The sequence below is a fragment of the Coregonus clupeaformis genome, chromosome 2 (assembly GCF_020615455.1).
Source record: "Coregonus clupeaformis isolate EN_2021a chromosome 2, ASM2061545v1, whole genome shotgun sequence".
Classification (NCBI taxonomy): Eukaryota; Metazoa; Chordata; class Actinopteri; order Salmoniformes; family Salmonidae; genus Coregonus; species Coregonus clupeaformis.
The window spans coordinates 4,490,510-4,514,602 of record NC_059193.1 but is presented as its reverse complement, the minus strand read 5'-3'; the positions used below and the strand labels follow the sequence as shown (position 1 = coordinate 4,514,602).

The 24,093-nt window shown below is 42.8% G+C and overlaps 1 protein-coding gene across 1 annotated transcript; it reads right to left on the bottom strand.

The window, feature by feature from the left end:
* Nucleotides 1-6,093: 6,093 nt before the first annotated feature.
* Nucleotides 6,094-23,424, bottom strand: grb7 (growth factor receptor bound protein 7). Its single transcript, XM_041902985.2, has 14 exons — nt 23,346-23,424; nt 17,724-17,905; nt 17,292-17,412; nt 10,980-11,136; nt 10,550-10,671; nt 9,818-9,892; nt 9,338-9,475; nt 8,673-8,783; nt 8,483-8,581; nt 8,092-8,283; nt 7,644-7,701; nt 7,430-7,517; nt 7,217-7,310; nt 6,094-6,944 (listed from the first exon to the last, which is right to left on the bottom strand). The coding sequence occupies exons 2-14, from the start codon at nt 17,894-17,896 to the stop codon at nt 6,798-6,800; spliced, it is 1,575 nt and encodes a 524-aa protein (XP_041758919.1). The 5' UTR covers nt 17,897-17,905; nt 23,346-23,424; the 3' UTR covers nt 6,094-6,797.
* Nucleotides 23,425-24,093: the final 669 nt, after the last annotated feature.

The window sequence follows — 24,093 nt, the reverse complement described above, 5'->3', positions numbered from 1 at the left end:
CTTATGTGTGTGTGTGTGTGTGTGTGTGTGTGTGTGTCATGCAAGAGAGTACTGTATACCCTATGTGTGTTTAGTCATGATGTGCCACAGTGCCTCTCTAGTGGTCTGTTTGTTTTCTTGGCTGGTTAATAAAACATAGCGATAAATTAAAGATGGACTGGCCTGGCCTTGAGTCTTGTGATTGGGTGATGCTCTCACTGGGCCAAGTTGGAGTGAGAGCGTCACTATGCCCTTGAGCGAGCTACTGTATTCACTAGGAGCGCTTCTCTCGAACAGCACGTCACTTTCAGAGACCTATATATTGAGAGGAAGAAATGACGGGTCAAGATGGGAAGATACTGCAAGATTCATCTTTGTTTCCACTGAATTCTATGCAGTTCAAAACACTTGAATTCCTCCAGAGTATAATTAAGAAATGTAGACATGGAGAGTTAATCACACCTACAAAGAGTGAGAGGTTAATGAGATCTGCAGAGAAGATAGGAAGAGCAGGCAAAGAGTGAACAGAAGGAAAAAGGTGAATGTAGAGAAGGAAGAAAAGTGAGAGGGAGGTAGAGAAGAAGACAGAGTGGAGGGAGAGAAGAAGACAGAGTGGAGGGAGAGAGAGGAGAGGGAGGGTGACAGAGAGGAAAAGGGAGAGAGATAGGGGGAGGGAGGGATGGAGTGAGAGAGAGACTGTATAGTGACAGATTCATTGCTGCCCTTTGACAGCAAGTGCAGTTCCTCTCTCACTGTCTAGGCACAGCAGCTGAATAATGAATCTGGTTCCAGGCAACGCTTCAGAAAGATTCAGTAAATCTACATTCATTAGACTGACCCAGCAGCAATCACCACACAGAGAGAGGGAGGGAGGGAGGGAGGGAGGGAGATAGATGGGAGATTAGATTTCTTTTTTTGAAATGATATTTTAATACATTTTCATTGGTGAACAGATGTATTAATATATTGCCTCCCATGTAGGATATCAAGACATTGTCTTTTACGATTACAATCTGTCAAATATATGTATAGGATATTTAACCCTCTTATACTGCTGCAGTCTTGGTCCACTTCTCTCCACCATTCATTAGAATCTAGCCTTTCACGATCATCTGACCCATCCCCTTCTTTAAGCCATTAATTTACCTGCCAATCTAAAGGCCTATGGGAAAAACCTGTTGCTGTGGCAACCCCTTGGTGCAGGGCTGGGGAATCTTTCCCGAGTGGATCTGAAGGGTTAGCGAAGCTATTTATTTAACCACACACACAGTTCTAGACCACCAGAGAAATCAAGTATTGAGCTTTATAACCTACACAAAGCTATATAGCATGGTCTGTGTACTCCGTTGTCAAATGGTACATACAGTGCCTTCATAAAGTATTCACACCCCTTGACTTTTTCCACATTGTTGTGTTACAGCCTGAATTTAAAATAGATTAAACTGGGATTTTGTGTCACTGATCTACTGTGCAGCGACGCTCCCCATCCAACCTGACAGAGCTTGAGTGGATCTGCAGAGAAGAATGGGAGAAAGTCCCCAAATACAGGTGTGCCAAGCATATAGCGTCATACCCAAGAAGACTCAAGTCTGTAATCGCTTCCAAAGGTGCTTCAACAAAGTACTGAGTAAAGGGTCTGAATACTTACGTAAATTTGATATTTCAGTTGTTTTTTAAATTAGCCAAAAAATCTAAAAACCAGGTTTTTCTTTGTCATTATGTGGTATTGTGTGTAGATTGATGAGGGGAAAAAACAATTTAATCAATTTTAGAATAAAGCTGTAACGTAACAAAATGTGAAAAAAGTCAAGGGGTCTGAATACTTTCCGAATGCACTGTACACGAGTTGCTTACCAAGACAACATTGAATGTTCCTGAGTGACCTAGTTACAGTTTTGACTTAAATCGGAATGAAAATCAATGGCAAAACTTGAAAATGGCTGTTTAGCAATGATCAACAACCAACTTGACAGAGCTTGAATCATTATTTAAAGAATAATTGCCAAATATTGTACAATCCAGGTGTGCAAAGCTCTTAGAGACTTACCCAGAAATAGATCACAGTTGTAATCAATGCCAAAGGTGATTCTAACATGTATTGACTCAGGGGGTTGAATACTTATCTAATCAAGATAGTCTTTTATTTTCCATTAATAAATAAAACAATTATTCCACTTTGACTTTAGAGTATTTTGTGTAGATGACAATTCAATGACAATTCAATCCATTTCAAATAACACTTTGTAACAACAAAATGTGAAAAAAGTCAAGGAGTTCTTGGCGCTGACGGAAACATGGATTACCACTGAAAACACTGCTACTCCTACTGCTCTCTCCTCGTCTGACCATGTGTTCTCGCATACCCCGAGAGCATCTGGTCAGCAGGGTGGTGGCACAGGAATCCTCATCTCTCCCAAGTGGACATTCTCTCTTTTTCCCCTGACCCATCTGTCTATCTCCTAATTTGAATTCCATGCTGTCACAGTCACTAGCCCATTCAAGCTTAACATCCTTGTCATTTATCGCCCTCCAGGTTCCCTTGGAGAGTTCATCAATGAGCTTGACGCCTTGATAAGTTCCTTTCCTGAGGATAGCTCACCCCTCACAGTTCTGGGTGACTTTAACCTCCCTACGTCTACCTTTGACTCATTTCTCTAACCCTAGAAAGCTCTTTGCCACCTTCTCCTCCCTGCTGAATCCTCCTCCCCCTCCCCCCCTCCTCCCTCTCTGTGGATGACTTCGTCAACCATTTTGAAAAGTAGGTTGACGACATCCGATCCTTGTTTGTTAAGTCAAATGACACTGCTGGTCCTGCTCACACTGCCCTACCCTATGCTTTGACTTCTTTCTCCCTTCTCTCTCCAGATGAAATCTTGCGACTTGTGACGGCCGGCCACCCAACAACCTGCCCGCTTGACCCTATCCCCTCCTCTCTTCTCCAGACCATCTCCGGTGACCTTCTCCCTTACCTCACCTCGCTCATCAACTCATCCTTGACCGCTGGCTATGTCCCTTCCGTCTTCAAGAGAGCGAGAGTTGCACCCCTTCTCAAAAAACCTACACTCGATCCCTCCGATGTCAACAACTACAGACCAGTATCCCTTCTTTCTTTTCTCTCCAAAACTCTTGAGCGTGCCGTCTTTAGCCAACTCTCTTGCTATCTCTCTCAGAATGACCTTCTTGATCCAAACCAGTCAGGTTTCAAGACTGGTCATTCAACTGAGACTGCTCTTCTCTGTGTCACGGAGGCTCTCCGCACTGCTAAAGCTAACTCTCTCTCCTCTGCACTTGTCCTTTTAGACCTGTCTGCTGCCTTTGATACTGTGAACCATCAGATCCTCCTCTCCACCCTCTCCGAGTTGGGCATCTCCGGGGCAGCTCACTCTTGGATTGCGTCCTACCTGACCGGTCGGTCCTACCAAGTGGCGTGGCGAGAATCTGTCTCTGCACCACGTGCTCTCACCACTGGTGTCCCCCAGGGCTCAGTTCTAGGCCCTCTCCTATTCTCGCTATACACCAAGTCACTTGGCTCTGTCATATCCTCACATGGCCTCTCCTATCATTGCTACGCAGACGACACACAACTAATCTTCTCCTTTCCCCCTTCTGATAACCAGGTGGCGAATCGCATCTCTGCATGTCTGGCAGACATATCAGAGTGGATGACGGATCACCACCTCAAGCTGAACCTCGGCAAGACGGAGCTGCTCTTCCTCCCGGGGAAGGACTGCCAGTTCCATGATCTCGCCATCACGGTTGACAACTCCGTTGTGTCCTCCTCCCAGAGTGCGAAGAGCCTTGGCGTGACCCTGGAAAACACCCTGTCGTTTTCCGCTAACATCAAGGCGGTGACCCGATCCTGTAGGTTCATGCTCTACAACATTCGGAGAGTACGACCCTGCCTTAGACAGGAAGCGGCACAGGTCCTAATCCAGGCACTTGTCATCTCCCGTCTGGATTACTGCAACTCGCTGTTGGCTGGGCTCTCTGCCTGTGCCATTAAACCCCTACAACTCATCCAGAATGCCGCAGCCCGTCTGGTGTTCAACCTTCCCAAGTTCTCTCACGTCACCCCGCTGCTCCGCACAATCCACTGGCTTCCAGTTGAAGCTTGCATCTGCTACAAGACCATGGTGCTTGCCTACGGAGCTGTGAGGGGAACGGCACCTCCGTACCTTCAGGCTCTGATCAGTCCCTACACCCAAACGAGGGCATTGCGTTCATCCACCTCTGGCCTGCTGGCCCCCCTACCTCTGCGGAAGCACAGTTCCCGCTCAGCCCAGTCAAAACTGTTCGCTGCTCTGGCACCCCAATGGTGGAACAAGCTCCCTCACGACGCCAGGACAGCGGAGTCACTCACCACCTTCCGGAGACACTTGAAACCTCACCTCTTTAAGGAATACCTGGGATAGGATAAAGTAATCCTTCTACCGCCCTTACCCCACCCCAAAGAAAAAAAAAAAAAAAAAAACATACTGTAAAGTGGTTTTCCCACTGGCTATAAGGTGAATGCACCAATTTGTAAGTCGCTCTGGATAAGAGCGTCTGCTAAATTACGTAAATGTAATACTTTCTGAAGGCACTGTACATGTCGGTAGGCTGTAAATTCATCAGTAATATTGAGGTCCATTCTTGTTATGTTTATGTTGTAAAGCGCTCTCATTGGTAGATATTTACAGTAAATGCAGATAATGTAGCCATAGTGATAAGACAACTCCATCTGGTCCTGGCCATGATTACAGTGCAAAAATGAAAATTAGATGCAATTTAAGAAATCATAAGAAATCACTTATTTATTAAACAGTTATGAAAGAGATATAGATATTTGCCATGTTGCATATCACACAATACAATTTAATTCAATTTTTTAAATAATAAAATGTGGCACAAATGTAAACTGGCCTTGTGCATTGAATAACTTGAGATGTATATGTTGCACATCTAACACCACTTATTCATATAAAAGATATGAGCAAGTGCAAGATTTCAAATAAGTCTGATGTAATTGATAGAAATCCCATACATGTAAGTTTACACTATGAACATGCAGAGTAGGAATGAACAGCCCACATCTCTTTTTCAGCTAACTACAAAAAGCAAAATATAAAAATAGTTCTCCCTCAACCAACATTGTGCAGAAATATGCATTTAAAACCCTCCTGTTGTCCTAGGGTCAAAATGACCCGCCACTGTGTTGAACCAACTTTATTAAATTTTTATATTTTTGGGATCATTTGTGAGAAGGAGGCAGTGATACTTTCTTTAAAGTATCACTGCCTCCTTCTCACAAATGATCCAAAAAATATACAAATTAAATAAAGTTGGTTCAACACAGTGGCGGGTCATTTTGACCCTAGGACAACGGGAGGGTTAAGAGTTCTAAGTGTTATATGAATATACAAGGCACTTAGTATTGTGTCCTATTATGAAAACCATACACAGTGAACCTTAAAACAATAATTAAATATACATATACACATCATTGAAAAACATTCAGAAGGCATTCAGAGTAGCTACAGTATTTCACCAAACCTGGGGCTTATTCAAGATGGTGCAATATTACAGAACATTCGGATAGAAATGTATTGTGCAGAAAAGGCTTGATAATTCCTGAAATGAAGAATATGGATTTATAATAGCTCTATAGAGTTTATTTCTAACTGATTCTAAAACATTGCACCTTTCTGGGTAAGCCCCTGATCAATTCCTCAACGACAAATCAACTCTCACATCTTTGGCTCTGCTACCCGTGTATGAAGAGTGCTCTCTAGTGGTACACTGAAGAACGTGCACACTGTATCCCACACATTGAAAGGGGCTCTATGTGCAACAATTCCACCTGCAAATCACCTAGCCCCTAAGGATGTGCGTCAACAATGTTACTTTCTAAATTGAAGAATCTACTCAGTGATATCAGTTGTAGCAATCCAGCCAACTATCCACAGAGGTACTGCTTCACAAGGGAGTGAACAAGCCCTTTAGCAAGTCAAATTCTTTAGGTTATAGCACAAAATCCTACCATGAATGCTGGCGCTCTTTCTAAGATCCTAAAGCTGTGCCTGCTAAAGTCAGTGCAAAATGCGTAATTAAACTTACCCTCAAAGGGAAGGGGGGGGTGATGTCTGAAACTACAATAAGTTAAGTTCAATTAAAAATACATAATTTAAAAGCTACTGCTAGGGGTGTATAGCTGTGACCTCCCATGTCTAGACCCTTCCACACTACCTATAGCATGGACTTAAAGCTGCAATATATTACTTTTTCAATAGTGTGCAACTGCAGCTCACAATTTGGGGCATTCCCACATCTGCAGTAACGTAACGCCCCCCCGAGCATCCCGTTGGTTCCTGCATGAATGCCCGACAGGCGGGGTTGAAGGACACTGTCTACCGGTCGTCCCCGCCTCCTGCTAGCACAGCAGACGGTGGGCTACGGTGATACTGTGTACTAGCTAGTTTGATAGTTAGCGACACAGTGTGCTAGTCAGCTAGCACAAGGTGTCGCATCCGCCTCCCGCCTACCTCCCGCCTGCCCTCGCCATCGGGAAAACAGTGCCTGAAACACAGGGGCGAAGGACACAGTCTACCGGTGTACAGCTAGCTAGCTATCGTGGAACTGACAGCGTTTTAACTACTTTGCAGATATACCTAGGCCAGTTGTCATATTGGGTTTCGCTTGTCCAGTGGTCATATGGGGTGCCCCTGGGGTCATATGGGGTGTCCCTGGAGTCATATGGGGTGTCCCTGGAGTCATATGGGGTGTCCCTGGAGTCATATGGGGTGTCCCTGGAGTCATATGGGGTGTCCCTAGCACAGTGGTCAGAGGGCGACACAGACACAGGGGTGTTTGAGGCAGACAGGGAGGATGCCTTTGTTGATCTGGTGAAACTCCACCAGCTGCAGTAGGTCAATGAAGAGGGTGAGGCCATCGTCCATGGTGTAGTACTTCCTACCGCCCTCCTCACACTGCACAGAGAAACGAGTTTAAGGAAAGGGTTTCACAATAAAATAATCATTTATATGCTCATCTGTCAGGATCACACAATTAGCGCAAAAACATATATATGATACCAGAGTTAGATAACTAGCTGTAATCTGCATACCTGTTTGTGCCAAATTATGATGAAAAACACTGTTACTCTATCAGTATCATATATATCTAGTATGAGACTATGAGATAGCAAGGCTATAAGGACAATGCAAGGCTGACATGACGGGGCAGAGGAAAGTCCACTCACAGGGATGACGAGGTAGTGTTTGGTCTTCAGCTTGTAACACAGCGAGAGGACAAAACACTGGGCATGCTGCTGGCTCTCACGAATCAGGAACATCCTAAACACACACACACACACAATGTGGTAGATGTCACCCAAGGTGAGCATGTTGTTTACAAACTAAGCTACATGCAAAGGAGCTACATGCAAAGCTGTGCCCACAACAAGCACACACACCCGTCCACCAATCCCTGCTCCTCGATCAGCCTCTGGGCCTGCTTTCGCGACACACCACCATGGAACCAGGGCTGGGTCCTGTGGATGGCTGTGTAATACACACAAACACACACTCATTTACCATTTAGATCAATGTCCTGAACAAATATATTCTGTTTGGGAATCACTGTGAATGTGAAACAATTTGACACAGTATTTGTTTGACTGGACTCACAAGAGGGCCGAGATCCTGGGGTAAGGTTGGGTAGGCTGCACCTCAAGGCTTCTCTCCTCTGAGAGACAAGAGAGGTCATACTCACTAGTAACTCCAGACTGCACACAATGCTAACACACCTCCAACAACAACCTGGTCTGTTGGCTTGTTATTCCTCCCGTGACCCTCTTACCCCAATCCCCATGTTCCTGCTCTTTGTCACCTGACCTCTCTATTTTTGTATTATCTTGGAACACTTTGCACTGTTTTAACTTCCATTCATTGTTATGTTTTATGTGGTGTTGTCTCATGTGGAACTATATGTATGCTGGGCGTACTTGAAAAATAGATGTAATTCTTAATGTGACTTAGCTGGTTAAATAAAGGATAAAAAATAAATACACCTCAACGATCTTTATCTCTGTCCAGTTTCATTCTCCACCCCACCATCCTACCCAGTTATCCTTACCCTCCATGCCTGTCCCTCCTCCCTCTCTGCACTCTGGGCCTCCCAGGCATTCTGGATGACCCGGCCCCCCGCCTTCCCTGAAAAGTCCATGGCGACCAGGCTGGCCTCCGACTCACACCGCTGAGACACAGCCTCCAGAAGGCAAGGTGCTGACTGGGACAGCTGGTAGTTACAATGCAGCTGCCTCCCATACTGCTCCGGCAGACACAGGAGGAAAGTAAAAAGGTAAGCACATGTATCTATCAAGTTTTTTTATTTTTATTTATCCACCATCTTACCCAGTATGCCACATTTTGTATGCTTTTATTTGTGTTTGTTTTGGCATGAATCTGCTTCCATAATAAAGTTCAGGTCATGATGTAATGATATTCGAGTACTGGTTTCTCTTCACCTTGAATAGTCTAAATGCAGAGGTCCAGCAGGTGCGTGTTTGTTCGTTCTCCGCACACAGCAGCTTCAAGTCCTGCGCACGAATACGGTCTTTGCTGGGCTACACACAAAGAAACATCTAAGCATCCTATTTCAGAACATTTCTAAACATTGCTCTCTTGAACGGAGCCCTGGACGGTTGTAATGGTTACCTTGACGCAGAAGGTGAAGTCCACAGGGGCACCATAGAGCTTGCGGCTGTTGGTGATACTGTAGACGTTCAGGTCTTCCAGGTCAGCCACGTACTGGAGGTGACGGGGCTCCTAGGACACACAGACCATCAGAGACAGACAATCAGACAGTCCATGCTATCTGTCGATGGGGCATATCGAAACAATATACTACAAATATCTACATACATGTACAGTAACTATGCCGCCCCAAGTTATTTAACCATTGATTTGAAATGGAAAGCCTAAAACTAAATGAATGTGCATTAAATAGTGGATATGTATGAAAATGGTGTCCTCCATGCACTTACCACAAACGTATTGTGTGCTAAGTTTGGCGTATTGTACATTACTCTCTGTTACCCTTTTTTTGTGTCGTCATTAGCACAATATACATGATCCCAATTTTAGCTCCAAGACGTCACCAATTTGAAAAAACAAAAAAGTAGATTGTGCTGATTTATTGGTTTATTAAACCATGTCGCACACCGTAGTTTAGAAACTCTGTGCATAGTGCTAAAACAATAACGTAATTTCTGAAATCCACCATCTTTATGTACCTTTGCCATTTCTTGTAAATTACTTTCAGTGGGGCTAGCTGTTCTGGATGTTCTATTTCTATCAAAATGTTGTGCTCCATGGCTAACCTTTGATGAGCCTTTGGTGGAGCAGTAGAGGCCTGAACGTCGGAGGAAGAAGTAGACTTTCTTCCAGGCTTTGCGGCTGGGCTCTCTGACGTGGAGGAAGCCCTGGATCTCAGGACATGTCCCCAACTGCAGCAGATTCTGGAGAGAGGCAAGGAAACAACATCTGGGTCAAAGACAAAGATACAGTGGATAAACCAAAGAAAAGCATTGAAATCAACAAGGTTCAAAATTGAATCACTTGAACTACTGAACTAAAAACCATTCCAAAAGACTGTTTCTGTACATCCTCTGACATGATTGAAATGTCATTCTCAATATCTGCCAATTAAATGTGTTTCCTGATATACTTTCCTGACAACCTGATATAGGGATTCACATCTAGTTTATCCACAGCTAGAGTGAAACCTAACATACAGAACAAAGGAGAAGCTATGCCAGGGCAGTAGGCCTTGTTCTATTTCCCTACAGTAGGCTGCTTACCTGGATGAGTTCTGCTGAGGTCATGCCCTTGGTGACATCAGCACTGTCTGAGATCATGTGCTCGGGGAAGAACAGCTGTAACAGGAAGCTACAGTTGTAAACCAAAGGGCTATTTAGATAACATAATGTATCTCTAGAGCCTTTATGGAGGGTTATGAGCAAGTCTTGATAGCAGTGTTTCAAGGGGTTGAGGCAATATGTCATGCAAATCAAAGCAAATGTTTAAAACCTGACAAAGGTTTATTTTGCCTACTGTCTGTACATGCAAAGACACGCACACCTGTGCGAATCAACTTGCCTACCATGCTAATAAGTTAAGAAATATATTTTTTTTTAAATACCATGTGAGTGTGTGTATGCGTGCGTGTATGAAGTCAGCCGTGTTAAATGAACAGGAAGAGAAACGTGAATGTGATAAGAACACAATGTTAACACTGATTCTACCAGGACGTCTAGATGACAGTGATTATTAACAAACAGTTACTCATACGTCTGACTAAAAGCAGTACAGCCAACAATCTGGCATAACATAAGATCCGATCAGAATCCTTTTATATAATGCATAATGTTAGAGCACCTTGTATGTTATACTGTTCATCACAATTTCCTTCCATCCATCTAAGCTGATCTCTGAGTGACTATGTATTGAGCAGGGCCTTTGGCATTTGGCTTTGAAATAGCTTCTCTTCCTAGACAAATGATAGAGGATGCAGAAGAGCTCAGCAGGCCTACCACAGGTTTCCTGAAGAACTCATATTTGGCGTAGTTCTTGCGGAACAGAAGCTTGGTGTCGCTCTCTGGGGGCCAGGCAGTCTGCACCTCCACCACCACCTCGTGGTCCTCCAGAACTCGCTCTGGGGGGGAAAACCCAGGGAGAAATACTTTACACAGTGTAGGACAGGGGTGGCCAACCGTCCTCCTGGAGTGCTACTGGGTATGCAGGCTTTTTCAAGTCAGAGTGAGTCTGAAACCAACTCCTTATGAGTCTGAGGCTGTCCTAATATGGACACCGTACTCCAGTTGTCTCATCTCGTCTAATATTTTTGATGTAAACTCGCCTTTAGAAAACCCACGAACATTCCAAAAACAATTGCAAATAATTGGAATGCCAATGATGGCATTTTGCTGGGCAATGTTTGGACAGTGTGCAGTCCAGTCTTACCCAGGCCCAGGGCTGGATGCAGCTCTATCAGAGCCCAGTTCTCCTGGTCGCTGCAGTGGGCTGTCTGCACCAACAAATGGCACACATCCCTGGCTGTGGCCCTGGGTATCACCCACAGGGACCGACTGTGACTGTCCTCACCAAACACCTTGATCAGCTAGACAGAGAACCAGACAGAGAAAGAGATACTACATTGAGAAAACAGAGTACATTGTGCAATATTCAACGTACATACACATGCATACCAAGACAAACACAAACAAAACAAATCCAACGTCAAGGCAACAACAAAAAAAAACAATGAAAATAAATTAAAGGATTAAAAAGAGATGATGTTACTGCTGGCACGCTAGTGTCAACGGGCAAAGTGCACATCATAAATGAACATCATAAATGAACAATAGGAATAAATAGCAATAGGAACTGTCACATCAAAGCTTAACCAGGGTGAGAGACTGGGTTTCTGATGGCAAGAATCAGTCAACAGCTTTTATAGTGACAGCTCAAAATAATCCTTTATCTCCCTTGACACTTCACCCTCCCCTTGAACTTGTCTTGTTCAATCTCTCTACCGCTCTCTCTCTCCCCCTCTTATTTACAAGATCTTTCACCTCCTCTGTCCCTCCTCCTACCTTGTTCCAGAACCGGTCTGATGGGACTGGCACAAGGCCTAGCCCGGGCCCCCAAGGCCTGAGAGGAGAGCCAGGTACAGGTTACATTGAGGACTTGTGACACTCCCGATGCAGCCTCTAGCGATCTCCTCAGCCAACTCCAAAACCAGTACAACCGGATTTAAACTTCACCTGTTATTTAGCGAACGCAGACTCGTTCCGCAAGAGATGACGACAGGCCAGATAATGGACAAATGCTTGGAGTCTCGTGGGCAGTGTTAAGTAATGCGTTAGAGTAATCTCAGATTACTTTTTGGTGGTAACGAGTAAACTAAAGCGTTCGTTGTTTTTTTTTAAAGTAATCAGTTACTTCTACAATATTATTTCCCTTTTTCTTTCTTGGCGCAAATAAAATAAAATGTGATCTCTCCACCTAGGCAACGTTCGTCACGCTTTTCCTGTTCCTGCACGAACGTTGAGGTGGGTAGCTGGCATGGTAGCCGGCAGTTAGATATCTAGCGAGATGAGAGACAATAGCTTTTATCGTGGCAGTATTCGCATTACTTTGAATTGGTAGAAGAAAAGGCAAGATGTGACCCATTGAATCTTGACTGATGCTACTTGCAGGATTCACACACAAACACAGGATCATCGGGTTCAGGCGAGTGCCCCATTTATTGTCTGGTAATAAAGCAAACAATGTAGCTAGATAAGAGTTAGGCTCAGTTGATAAGAATATAAAATTAAACATAATGGAAAGGTCACAACACAATGTGATTGTATAGTTATACATATAATCTCTCTGCCCAGTTCATATCAGTGGGTAAAACAGATTGGTAGCCAGTTGTTCTGATATTTCAACTCTCATTTCACTTTGCCCAGTTGGTTTGATACAGTGCATTCGCAAAGTATTCCGACCCCTTGACCTTTTCCACATTTTGTTACGTTACAGCCTTATTCTAAAATTGCTTAAATCACCCCCCCAATCTACACACAATACCCCATAATGACGAAGCAAAAGCAGGTTTTTAGAAAATTTGGAAATTTATAAAAATGTGAAGAAAAAAAACCGGACATATCACATCTGCTAAATGACTAAAATGTAAATACACTACCGGTCAAAAGTCTTAGAAAACCTACTCATTCAAGGTTTTTTCTTTATTTTGACTATTTCCTACATTGTAGAATAATAGTGAAGACATCAAAACTATGAAATAATACATATGGAATCATGTAGTAACCAAAAAAGTGTGATTCTTCAAAAAGCCACCCTTTGCCTTCATCACAGCTTTGCACACTCTTGGTATTCTCTCAACCAGCGTCATGAGGTAGTCACCTGGAATGCATTTCAAATAACAAGTGTGCCTTCTTAAAAAGTTAATTTGGGGAATTTCTTTCCTTCTTACTGCGTTTGAGAGAATCAGTTGTGTTGTGACAAGGTAGGGGGGGTATACAGAAGATAGCCCTATTTGGTAAAAGTCAAATTCCATATTATGGCAAGATCAGCTCAAATAAGCAAAGAGAAATGACAGTCCATCGTTACTTTAAGACATGAAGGTCAGTCAATACGGAACATGTCAAGAACTTTGAAAGTTTCTTCAAGTACAGTCGCAAAAACCATCAAGCACTATGATTAAACTGGCTCTCATGAGGACAGCCACAGGAATGGAAGACCCAGAGTTACCTCTGCAGAGGATACATTCATTAGAGTTACCAGACTCAGAAATGTAGCCCAAATAAATGCTTCACAGAGTTCAAGTAACAGACACATCTCAACATCAACTTTTCAGAGGAGACTGTGTGAATCAGGCCTTCATGGTCAAATTGCTGCAAAGAAACCACTACTAAAGGACACTAATATGAAGAAGAGACTTGCTTGGGCCAAGAAACAAGAGCAATGGACATTAGACCGGTGGAAAAGTGTCCTTTAGTCTGGAGTCCAAATTGGAGATTTTTGGTTCCAACCGCCGTGTCTTTGTGAGATGCGGTGTGGGTGAACGGATGATCTCTGCACGTGTATTTCCCACCGTAAAGCATGGAGGAGGTGGTGTTATGGTGTGGGGGTTCTTTGCTGGTGACACGGTCTGAGATTTATTGAGAATTCAAGGCACACTTAACCAGCTCTGCTACCACAGCATTCTGCAGCGATACGCCACCCCATCTGCTTTGGGCTTAGCAGGACTATCATTTGTTTTTCAACAGGACAATAACCCAACACACCTCCAGGCTGTGTAAGGGCTATTTTACCAAGAAGGAGAGTGATGGAGTGCTGCATCGGATGACCTGGCCTCCACAATCCCCCAACCTCAACCAAATTGAGATGGTTTGGGATGAGGCGGACTGCAAAGTGAAGGAAAAGCAGCCAACAAGTGCTCAGAATATGTGGAACTCCTTCAAGACTGTTGGAAAAGCATTCCAGGTGAAGCTGGTTGAGAGAATACCAAGAGTGTGCAAAGCTGTCATCAAGGCAAAGGGTAGCTATTTGAAGAATATCAAATATACCAAATATTTAGATTTGTTTAACACTTTTTTGGTTACTACATGATTCCATGTGTTATTTCATTATTCTACAATGTAGAAAATAGTAAAAATAAAGATAAACCTTTCAATGAGTAGGTGTGTAAGTGACCGGTAGTGTAAGTATTCAGACCCTTTACTCAGTACTTTGTTGAAGTACCTTTGGCAGCGATTACTGCCTCGAGTCTTCTTGGGTATGACGCTACAAGCTTGGTACACCTGTATTTGGGGAGTTTCTCCCGTTTCTCTCTGCAGATCCTCTCAAGCTCTGTCAGGTTGGATGGGGAGCGTCGCTGCACAGCTATTTTCAGTTCTCTCCAGAGATGTTCGATTGGGTTCAAGTCCGGGCTCTGGCTGGGCTACTCAAGGACATTCAGAGAGGTCCCGAAGCCACTCCTGCATTGTCTTGGCTGTGTGCTTAGGGTCGTTCTCCTGTTGGAAGGTGAACCTTCGCCCCAGTCTGAGGTTCTGAGCACTCTGGAGCAGGTTTTCATCAAGGATCTCTCAGTACTTTTCTCCGTTCATCTTTCCCTCTTTCCTGACTAGTCTCCAAGTCCCTGCCGCTGAAAAACATCCCCACAGCGTGATGCTGCCACCACCATGCTTCACCGTAGGGATGGTGCCAGGTTTCCTCCAGATGTGACGGTTGGCATTCCGGCCAAAGAGTTCAATCTTGGTTTCATCAGACCAGATAATCTTGTTTCTCATGGTCTGAGAGTCTTTAGGTGCCTTTTGGCAAACTCCAAGCAGGCTGTTATAGCTTCCGTCTGGCCACTACCATAAAGGCCTGATGGGCTCCCGAGTGGCGCAGCGGTCTAAGGCACTGGATCCCAGTGCTTGAGGCGTCACTACAGACCCCCTGGTTTGATTCCAGGCTGTAGCACAATTGGCCCAGCGTCATCCGGGTTTGGCCGGTGTAGTCTGTCATTGTAAATAAGAATTTGTTCTTAACTGACTTGCCTAGTTAAATAAAGGTAAAATAAATAAAATGAGTGGAGTGCTGCAGAGATGGTTGTCCTTCTGGATGGTTCTCCCATCTCCACAGAGGAACTCTAGAGCTCTGTTAGAGTGACCATCGGGTTCTTGGTCACCTCCCTGACCAAGGCCTTTCTCCCCCGATTGCTCAGTTTGGCCGGGCGGCCAGATCTAGGAAGAGTCTTGGTGGTTCCAAACTTCTTCCATTTAAGAATGATGGAGGCCACTGTGTTCTTGGGGACCTTCAATGCTGCAAAAAAAAATTGTACCCTTCCCTAGATCTGTGCCTCGACACAATCCTGTCTCGGAGCTCTACGGACAATTCCTTCGACCTCATTGCTTGGTTTTTGCTCTGACATGCACTGTCAACTGTGGGACTTTATATAGACGGGTGTGTGCCTTTCCAAATCATGTCCAATCAATTGAATTTACCACAGGTGGACTCCAATCAAGTTGTAGAAACATCAAGGATGCTCAATGGAAACAGGATGCACCTGAGCTCAATTTCGAGTCTCATAGCAAAGGGTCTGAATACTTATGTAAATTAGGTATCTGTTTTTATTTTGTAATACATTTCATAAATGTCTAAAAATCCTGTTTTCGCTTTTCGTCATTATGGGGTATTGTGTGTAGATTGATGAGGATTTTGTTTTTTTTAATCCATTTTAGAATAAGGCTGTAACGTAACAAAACGTGGAAAAAGTCAAGGGGTCTGAATACTTTCCGAAAGCACTGTGTAAATAATTCAACAAAGGCAAATAATTTATTTTAAGTATTGTAAAGGAGATATTGCGTCTGTCATTATTAGTAGAGTTGGTATAGCCCAGAGTTATAGACTGCAGATAGTTTAGGCCAGGGGCGCAACTTTGGTTTTAGAAGTGGGAGGGGGACATAATTACTACATATTTTTTCAGTCAGATAAACACTCCAAACAGCCTACCCGACCGCTCGGAGGCGTACGCATGGTCCTAAAGCACACCGTTGCCTCGTTTGTATCACATTCCAATGATAAAACTGGGGGGGGGGGGGCATAAATGCTATTTCAGAATGTGGGGGTGTCCCCCCTGTCCCCAGTGAAAGTTGCACCCCTTGTTTAGGCTATGCAAGCCATTCAAAAGGTAGTGTGCGCCTTTTACTGGGCATAGGAATTAAGGCATCTTCAGAGGTGTTTGGTAACGCAAAAGTAATGTAACAAGTTACTTTTCATAGTAAGTAACATTGTAACAAGTTATTTTTAAAAAAGAACATTCTCCAACGCTGCTCATAGGGGATGTTTGCACATTCTTTCCGAGCAAGATATCAATATCCGCTGAATTCAACCCGTCAGCAAAATAGCTTAGTGAAATGTTGAACATTTTTGCTCTGATGTTTGCAGTAGCCATGGGGCAAAACAAAACCAATCTGTACCTAGTAGCTAGGTACATACAGTACAATAAACACATAAGTAGGGCATTTTAAACAAAATGTCCTTGACATGGCATAATTTGCCATTTTACAATCGCCTTACATTGAATGTAAACTGACATTTATTTGTATGGAGATCGAAGGTCAGTTCTGAGCTGTTTTCAAAAATATGCAACTACTTTAAGGCTTTAGCCTGAGGCAAAGAGAAGATTGCATGAACTTAAAGTTACTAACATAGCTCTACTGACCTTAAAAACTAACCTTCAAACCTATGTTAATCCGGACAGTGATGGATGGTGTCACAACGTTATGGAATTTGTTTGTGCAACTATACCACAAGTAAAGATACCGTGGAAGTAATTGGAGGAAAATGGTGTGTTTTTGTTTGTCTTTATGTGTGTGTATTAGAATGTGCGTGTGGCACGCTTGTATGTGGTGAGTGAGTGTTGTCATGCCCAGGAGCATCTATGGCATTGTTTCAGTCTGTCGCCTGGCGTTAAATACACACAAGCATACCCAGGGGCCTCTGCAAATCAAATTAACCCCTGCGAACCACACAGTCAATAACATTAATCCATGATATCCCCTCTGGAGGCCTCTCTGCCAGACCCAGTCAAATTAACTTATACTGTATTCCAAAGAGGCAATGTTATCAATATGACAGTTCTACCTACCCATGGCCAATCAAATGAATGCAGCAAAATATCCCTGAAGATTGCATAGCCAATCACATTATAATAATAATAATAATAATAATAATAATATTATAAATGTAGGCTTGGCTGAATTCAGCCCTTGAACTTACATGTGTGTCACTTCTCGGCGGTGAGAGAGAGCCAATCAGGACTGGGGATTGAGAGGGGCTGCACAGCTCTGGAAAGGGATTGGGTATAGAGGGAACAGAGGACAGTTCCACGCTTTTCATTCTGGAAAAATTTATAAAAACAAGTGAGTCGCAAATACAATAATACAACAATGTATAAAAAGGAAAATAACATTTTTCACACAATATAACCAATCGATTACACAATACATTTATATTAAAAGTGTCTCTATTTTCAGGATAGTCTGTTTATGAAGGTTACAAAAACATGATGTGACATATGACGCAATATTCGAACATGTCTCATTGACTTCTGTGCCGGTAGCAAGTATAAGACGTGTCAAGCGCTATTGAGTCATTCACTGCCAACCAAAGAGTCATGGCCATTGTGTAAGTCAAGTCAGGTAGGCCTACCTGCTTCTGCGGATGACGAGGGGCTGGGAGCGGCGAACGGGAGGGGGAGGAGGGTTGGCCACCAGAGGAGCCAAGGTGATTGTGGAGCTACCCAGCAGTTCATCCTCCCAACCAGAGTCCTCTTGTCTGTCAGAGCCCTCGAAGACCTCCGGCCATTGACCTTGGACCTCCATTAAAATGACCTGGCTCAGTGAGTGAGTGAGAGAGAGTGAAAGTATCTTAGTAATCACATGCAGTAGTTTCAAGAGTTCAGCCAGAGTTTTGTGACAATATAATTTACAGCCAATTGCCAATGTGCCTAAAAAAAACAAGGAAACCAGTATTTCCATAGTGCGTGAAAAATGTCACAACATGTATTCATGTCCTAACACCTTGCTCGGTTTCAGTGTTATGACACGGTATTAGTCACAGAAGCAACAGTTGAGAATGAAAACATCACACCTGCTGCCAACTCCATGGCATCCTCAACCACTATGCTGGCACAACAAGCATCAAAGCTCTCTCTCTCTCTCTTTCAAATTGACAAGCTAAACTCAGCAAAAAAAGAAACATCCCTTTCTCAGGACCCTGTCTTTCAAAGATAATTCGTAAAAATCCAAATAACTTAACTGATCTTCATTGTAAAGGGTTTAAACACTGTTTTCCATGCTTGTTCAATGAACCATAAATATTTTAATGAACATGCACCTGTGGAACGGTCGTTAAGACACTAACAGCTTACAGACCGTAGGCAATTAAGGTCACAGTTATGAAAACTTAGGACACTAAAGAGGCCTTTCTAGTGACTCTGAAAAACACCAAAATAAAGATGCCCAGGGTCCCTGCTCATCTGCGTGAACGTGCCTTAGGCATGCTGCAAGGAGGCATGAGGACTGCAGATGTGGCCAGGGCAATAAATTGCAATGTCCGTACTGTGAGACGCCTAAGACAGCGCTACAGGGAGACAGGGCGGACAGCTGATCGTCCTCGCAGTGGCAGACCACATGTAACAACACCTACACAGGATCGGTACATCCGAACATCACACCTGCGGGACAGGTACAGGATGGCAACAACAACTGCCAATTATACCAGGAACGCACAATCCCTCCATCAGTGCTCAGACTGTCCACAATAGGCTGAGAGAGGCTGGACTGAGGGCTTGTAGGCCTATTGCAAGGCAGGTCCTCACCAGATATCACCGGCAACAACGTCGCCTATGGGCACAAACCCACCATCGCTGGACCAGACAGGACTGGCAAAAAGTGCTCTTCACTGACGAGTCAAGGTTGTGTCTCACCAGGGGTGATGGTCGGATTCGCGTTTATCGTCGAAGGAATGAGCATTACACAGAGGCCTGTACTCTGGAGCAGGATCGATTTGGAGGTGGAGGATCCGTAATGGTCTGGGGCGGTGTGTCACAGCATCATCGGACTGAGCTTGTTGTCATTGCAGGCAATCTCAACGCTGTGCGTTACAGGGAAGACATCATCCTCCTTCATGTGGTACCCTTCCTGCAGGCTCATCTTGACATGACCCTCCAGCATGACAATGCCACCAGCAATAGTGCTCGTTCTGTGCATGATTTTCTGCAAGACAGGAATATCAGTGTTCTGCATTGGCCAGCAAAGAGCCCAGATCTCAATCCCATTGAGCACGTCTGGGACCTGTTGGATCGGAGGGTGAGGGCTAGGGCCATTCCCCCCAGAAATGTCCGGGAACTTGCAGGTGCCTTGGTTTGAAGAGTGGGGTAACATCTCTCAGCAAGAACTGGCAAATCTGATGCACCGAAGTACTTAATGCAGCTTGTGGCCACACCAGATACTGACTGTTACTTTTGATTTTGACCCCCCCCCCTTTGTTCAGGGACACATAATTCAATTTCTGTTAGTCACATGTCTGTGGAACTTGTTCAGTTTATGTCTCAGTTGTTGAATCTTGTTATGTTCATACAATATTTACACATGTTAAGTTTGCTGAAAATAAACGCAGTTGACAGTGAGTTTATATCCTTTGTTTTGTGTTGCTATGCAGGATATAGTGCTTATAATGATCAGAAGAATGCTGGCAGACTACAGTTTCGAAAGGAACAAATTGCCTGGATCAGGCAGGCAGACTAGACTGGGTGAGGTGCAGTAATTGTTTCTACAGAGCAAACAACAGTGGGTGGCAGCGTTATGGGGCTCCCACTGAGTGGACACAAAGGGCCATTGTATGTACAAGATTTACAATGTGTATCACGTAAAGCTTGCTGCTGCTCCTTATTTGAGCACCAATTAGTGTTTGTTTATGTGTGTGTGTGTGTTTGTGTGTGTGTATGTTCTTAAATACATCAGCAAATAGTATTACATAACTAGGTATAACTAGGCCACAAAAGACATAATAAAAATAATCCTTCAAAAAACATACTATTACTCCTGATACTAACTCGAGGATGGACAAACATTTGGAAACGGATTAGTTGGCCATCAATCAACAAATAGATAAGCAGTGATGAGGTCACACATGCGAGAGAGCAATAGAGCAATAGAGCGAGCTGTGTACCCTGCCGGAAAGGTTCAGGACATAGAGTCCGGACAGACAGAAACTCCAGACAATTGTCTGTGGCACTGGCATGTCTTGACTCTGTGCCAACAACTCATACTGATACTCAGACACCTGTCCTCATCCTGTCTAGAGTAAGAAAGAAAGAAAGAAAGAAAGAAAGAAAGAAAGAAAGAAAGAAAGAAAGAAAGAAAGAAAGAAAGAAAGAAAGAAAGAAAGAAAGAAAGAAAGAAAGAAAGAAAGAAAGAAAGAAAGAAAGAAAGAAAGAAAGAAAGAAAGAAAGAAAGAAAGAAAGAAAGAAAGAAAGAAAGAAAGAAAGAAAGAAAGAAAGAAAGAAAGAAAGAAAGAAAGAAAGAAAGAAAGAAAGAAGAAAGAAAGAAAAAGAAAGAAAGAAAGAAAGAAAGAAAGAAAGAAAGAAAGAAAGAAAGAAAGAAAGAAAGAAAGAAAGAAAGAAAGAAAGAAAGAAAGAAAGAAAGAAAGAAAGAAAGAAAGAAAGAAAGAAAGAAAGAAAGAAAGAAAGAAAGAAAGAAAGAAAGAAAGAAAGAAAGAAAGAAAGAAAGAAAGAAAGAAAGAAAGAAAGAAAGAAAGAAAGAAAGAAAGAAAGAAAGAAAGAAAGAAAAAGAAAGAAAGAAAGAAAGAAAGAAAGAAAGAAAGAAAGAAAGAAAGAAAGAAAGAAAGAAAGAAAGAAAGAAAGAAAGAAAGAAAGAGAAAGAAGAAAGAAAGAAAGAAAGAAAGAAAGAAAGAAAGAAAGAAAGAAAGAAAGAAAGAAAGAAAGAAAGAAAGAAAGAAAGAAAGAAAGAAAGAAAGAAAGAAAGAAAGAAAGAAAAAGAAAGAAAGAAAGAAAGAAAATAAAAAGAAAAGACTCAAATTTTAAATGTAATATTGGTAGGCAGGTAGGCTAGCCCAGGGGTTCAGGGACCCCTTTTGAGATTTCAATTAATCAGGGACAGCGTCAAAATCAGAACACAACTCTGACTTTAGAATGCGATAAAAATAGCATACAAGTTGTTTTACTATGACTGCTGCAGCGCATGGCTGGCCTAACCACGTCTCGGGAAATTCTACACATTTTGCCATGGGACAGAGAGAACATTTTGCAGTTTTAAATCTTAAATAACATTTTTTAGGGAATACAAGTATTGAGTTGAAAACTGGATAATTGATGGAGTACTGTGAGCCTCCCAGGCCCTGTTGTGCATCTAAGGGTAGCCTATTGTTGAAGAATACTATTACATTGTATTTTATTGTACCCTCTAAATTTGTTTGACATACCCCTTGGCCAAATTCATTTAATATCCCCCTGGGAACACCACGTCACTTCAACATGGAAATGTGGGTAATATTTGGTTGACGTTGATCAATGAGATTTCAACCTTTATTCACCCACTCAAAAATTGCCAAAAGTTTGTAGAATTCCCAATGTGATATCACTATGCTTACAACTATCTACACTGAACAAAAATATAAACGCAACATGTAAAGTTGGTCCCATGTGTCATGAGCTGAAATTAAAAATCCCTGAAATATTCCATACACAAAAAGCGTATCTCTAAAATGTTGTGCACAAATTTGTTTACATCCCTGTTAGTGAGCATTTCTCCTTTGCCAAGATAATCCATCTAGCTGACAGGTGTGGCATATCAAGAACCTGATTAAACAGCATGATCATTACACAGGTGCACCTTGTGCTGGTGACAATAAAAGGCCACTAAAATGTGCAGTTTTGTCACAACACAATGCCACAGATGTCTCAAGTTTTGAGGGAGCGTACAATTGGCATGCTGACTCCAAGAATGTCCAACAGAGCTGTTGCCACAGAATTTAATGTTAATTTCTCTACCATAAGCTGCCTCCAAAGTCGTTTTAGAGAATTTGGCAGTACGTCCAACCGGCCTCACAAACGCAGACGCAGTCTGCGGTGGGGTGGGGGGTGCTGAGGAGTATTTCTGTCTATAATACAGCCCTTTTGTGGGGAAAAACGTATTCTGATTGTTTGGGCCTGGCTCCCCAGTGGGTGGACCTGGCTGCCCAGTGGGTCGGCCTATGCCCGCCCATGCCCACCCATGGCTGCACCCCTGCCCAGTCACGTGAAATCCATAGATTAGGGCCTAATTAATTCATTTAAATTGACTGATTTCCTTATATGAACTGTAACTCAGTAAAATCTTTGAAATTGTTGCGTTTATATTTCTGTTCAGTATAAAAGCACAACCAAATTCCAATGGAAAAACAATGTCTGATTTTTGGTTTAGTTGTCATCTAAATGTGTTATCACTGCGTGTTCAATCATTTAAAAGGAGAAAAAAGGTCCAATGGGAATACAATGTTAGATAGTTTGTATTTATACAACAACTTATGTGTTATCACTGTGCTTCATCTAACAGCACAACCAAATGTCCTGGATTGCCGTTGAGTTCACTTTTAAAGTACATAGTGCAAGTGATCAATGCTGTTCGAGATTCTGCGAAGATTTTTATAGCAATTGTGAAGACCTGCGACTTTTGCATGTTATCTTGAACATACACGCTTTCTATGATTACATAAGAAGACATTAATAGTTATATTGGGCTAACCTCAAAATGTAGACACGGATGTTACTCATTTTAAAGGTTGAATAAATACCGTTACATTAGTTTGTAAGATAGCCTTAACTTTAGGCTATTTACTGCATTACAAAATTAATGTGTTTGGTTAACAACCCAACCAAATATCAACATTTAAAATGATATGTAGACTAGCTTATGCTCAACCTCAATTAAACTGTATTGGGATACATTTTCCTATCCTACTAGGCATTTCATTGTACGGTGAAAATCGGTGGGGAAAAACTGGTAGTTGTCGTTTCATTTTGAGAACACTTCTGTTAAACTATATATAATTTGCACCTCAGCCGTCAACAACAGGGATAGTGTTACCAGTGCACCTGTAGATCACGCGTCGCTCGCAGATTCTGTTCTATTCTTATATGAAGCGCTTCCTCGCTATATCTGGTCCAGACACTGCGCCATTTCAATCCAATAAATTTACCTTATAATTGGGTACGGCGAGATGTCAGCTGCCGGGCATATTGAACAACTACCACCAGCGAATTTCACCTACCTCTTCCTTCCGACGTAGTGTTTTCAGCTTCCCCTCAACCGTAACTTCACTTCTGCCTTTATCACACACCCTCGGGAGGAGCGTGCCTTGCATGGTGGTAGGTGAGCTACACACACCCCTTTCTTCTAAAGTAAAGTAGGCTACATGTCTTTCCTCACCTCACCTATTGGGAACAGTTCCAGAAAGTAGGTCATATTGTTCAAATAATGACAGATTCACAGATAGTATTTGAACACATGTAATATTTAATATGTTTTATCAAGGTGTGTAATGTAACCTTGTGTGTAACCCTTCACAATTATTTCATTGCATAAGGTCCAGTAGCAGCCTACTTTTAAAGCTGTGAAATGCGTCATGTCAATATCTTATGTCAATTTCCAATATCAATCAAGTCAATCACATATTTTATTATGATAATGACCATATTATGTAGGCAAATTAAAGTGTTATTTTGACATTTAGCACATCCTTCCTCCCCCTGAAAACAAGACGTCAAAGACAGATGATACTCCAACGTGGCCCCAGGGCAATTCGTATGCTTTGGGATGTTTCTTTCCCTCAATTTAGTACTTTAGTATTTTAGACGTCTTTTCCAGACATTGACATCAGGTGCATTTTAGGTGCTGAAAGAAAGGTGAAAATACATTTTCCAGAAGTCGAAAATATGTATTTTCAAGCCCCTTAATATAGGAAAGAGGAGCCAAGTGAAGATCGCAACAGACTACAGTGCTATGAAAAAGTATTTGCC

Excerpts from the sequence above, each read along its gene's own strand:
- grb7 (XM_041902985.2), bottom strand. The coding sequence starts at position 17,896 with ATGGAGGTCCAAGGTCAATGGCCGGAGGTCTTCGAGGGCTCTGACAGA. Across the intron at positions 7,518-7,643 it reads CCCAGGATCTCGGCCCTCTT|CCATCCACAGGACCCAGCCC; the intron begins GTGAGTCCAGTC and ends TGTATTACACAG. Across the intron at positions 6,945-7,216 it reads AACACTACCTCGTCATCCCT|TGTGAGGAGGGCGGTAGGAA; the intron begins GTGAGTGGACTT and ends TTCTCTGTGCAG.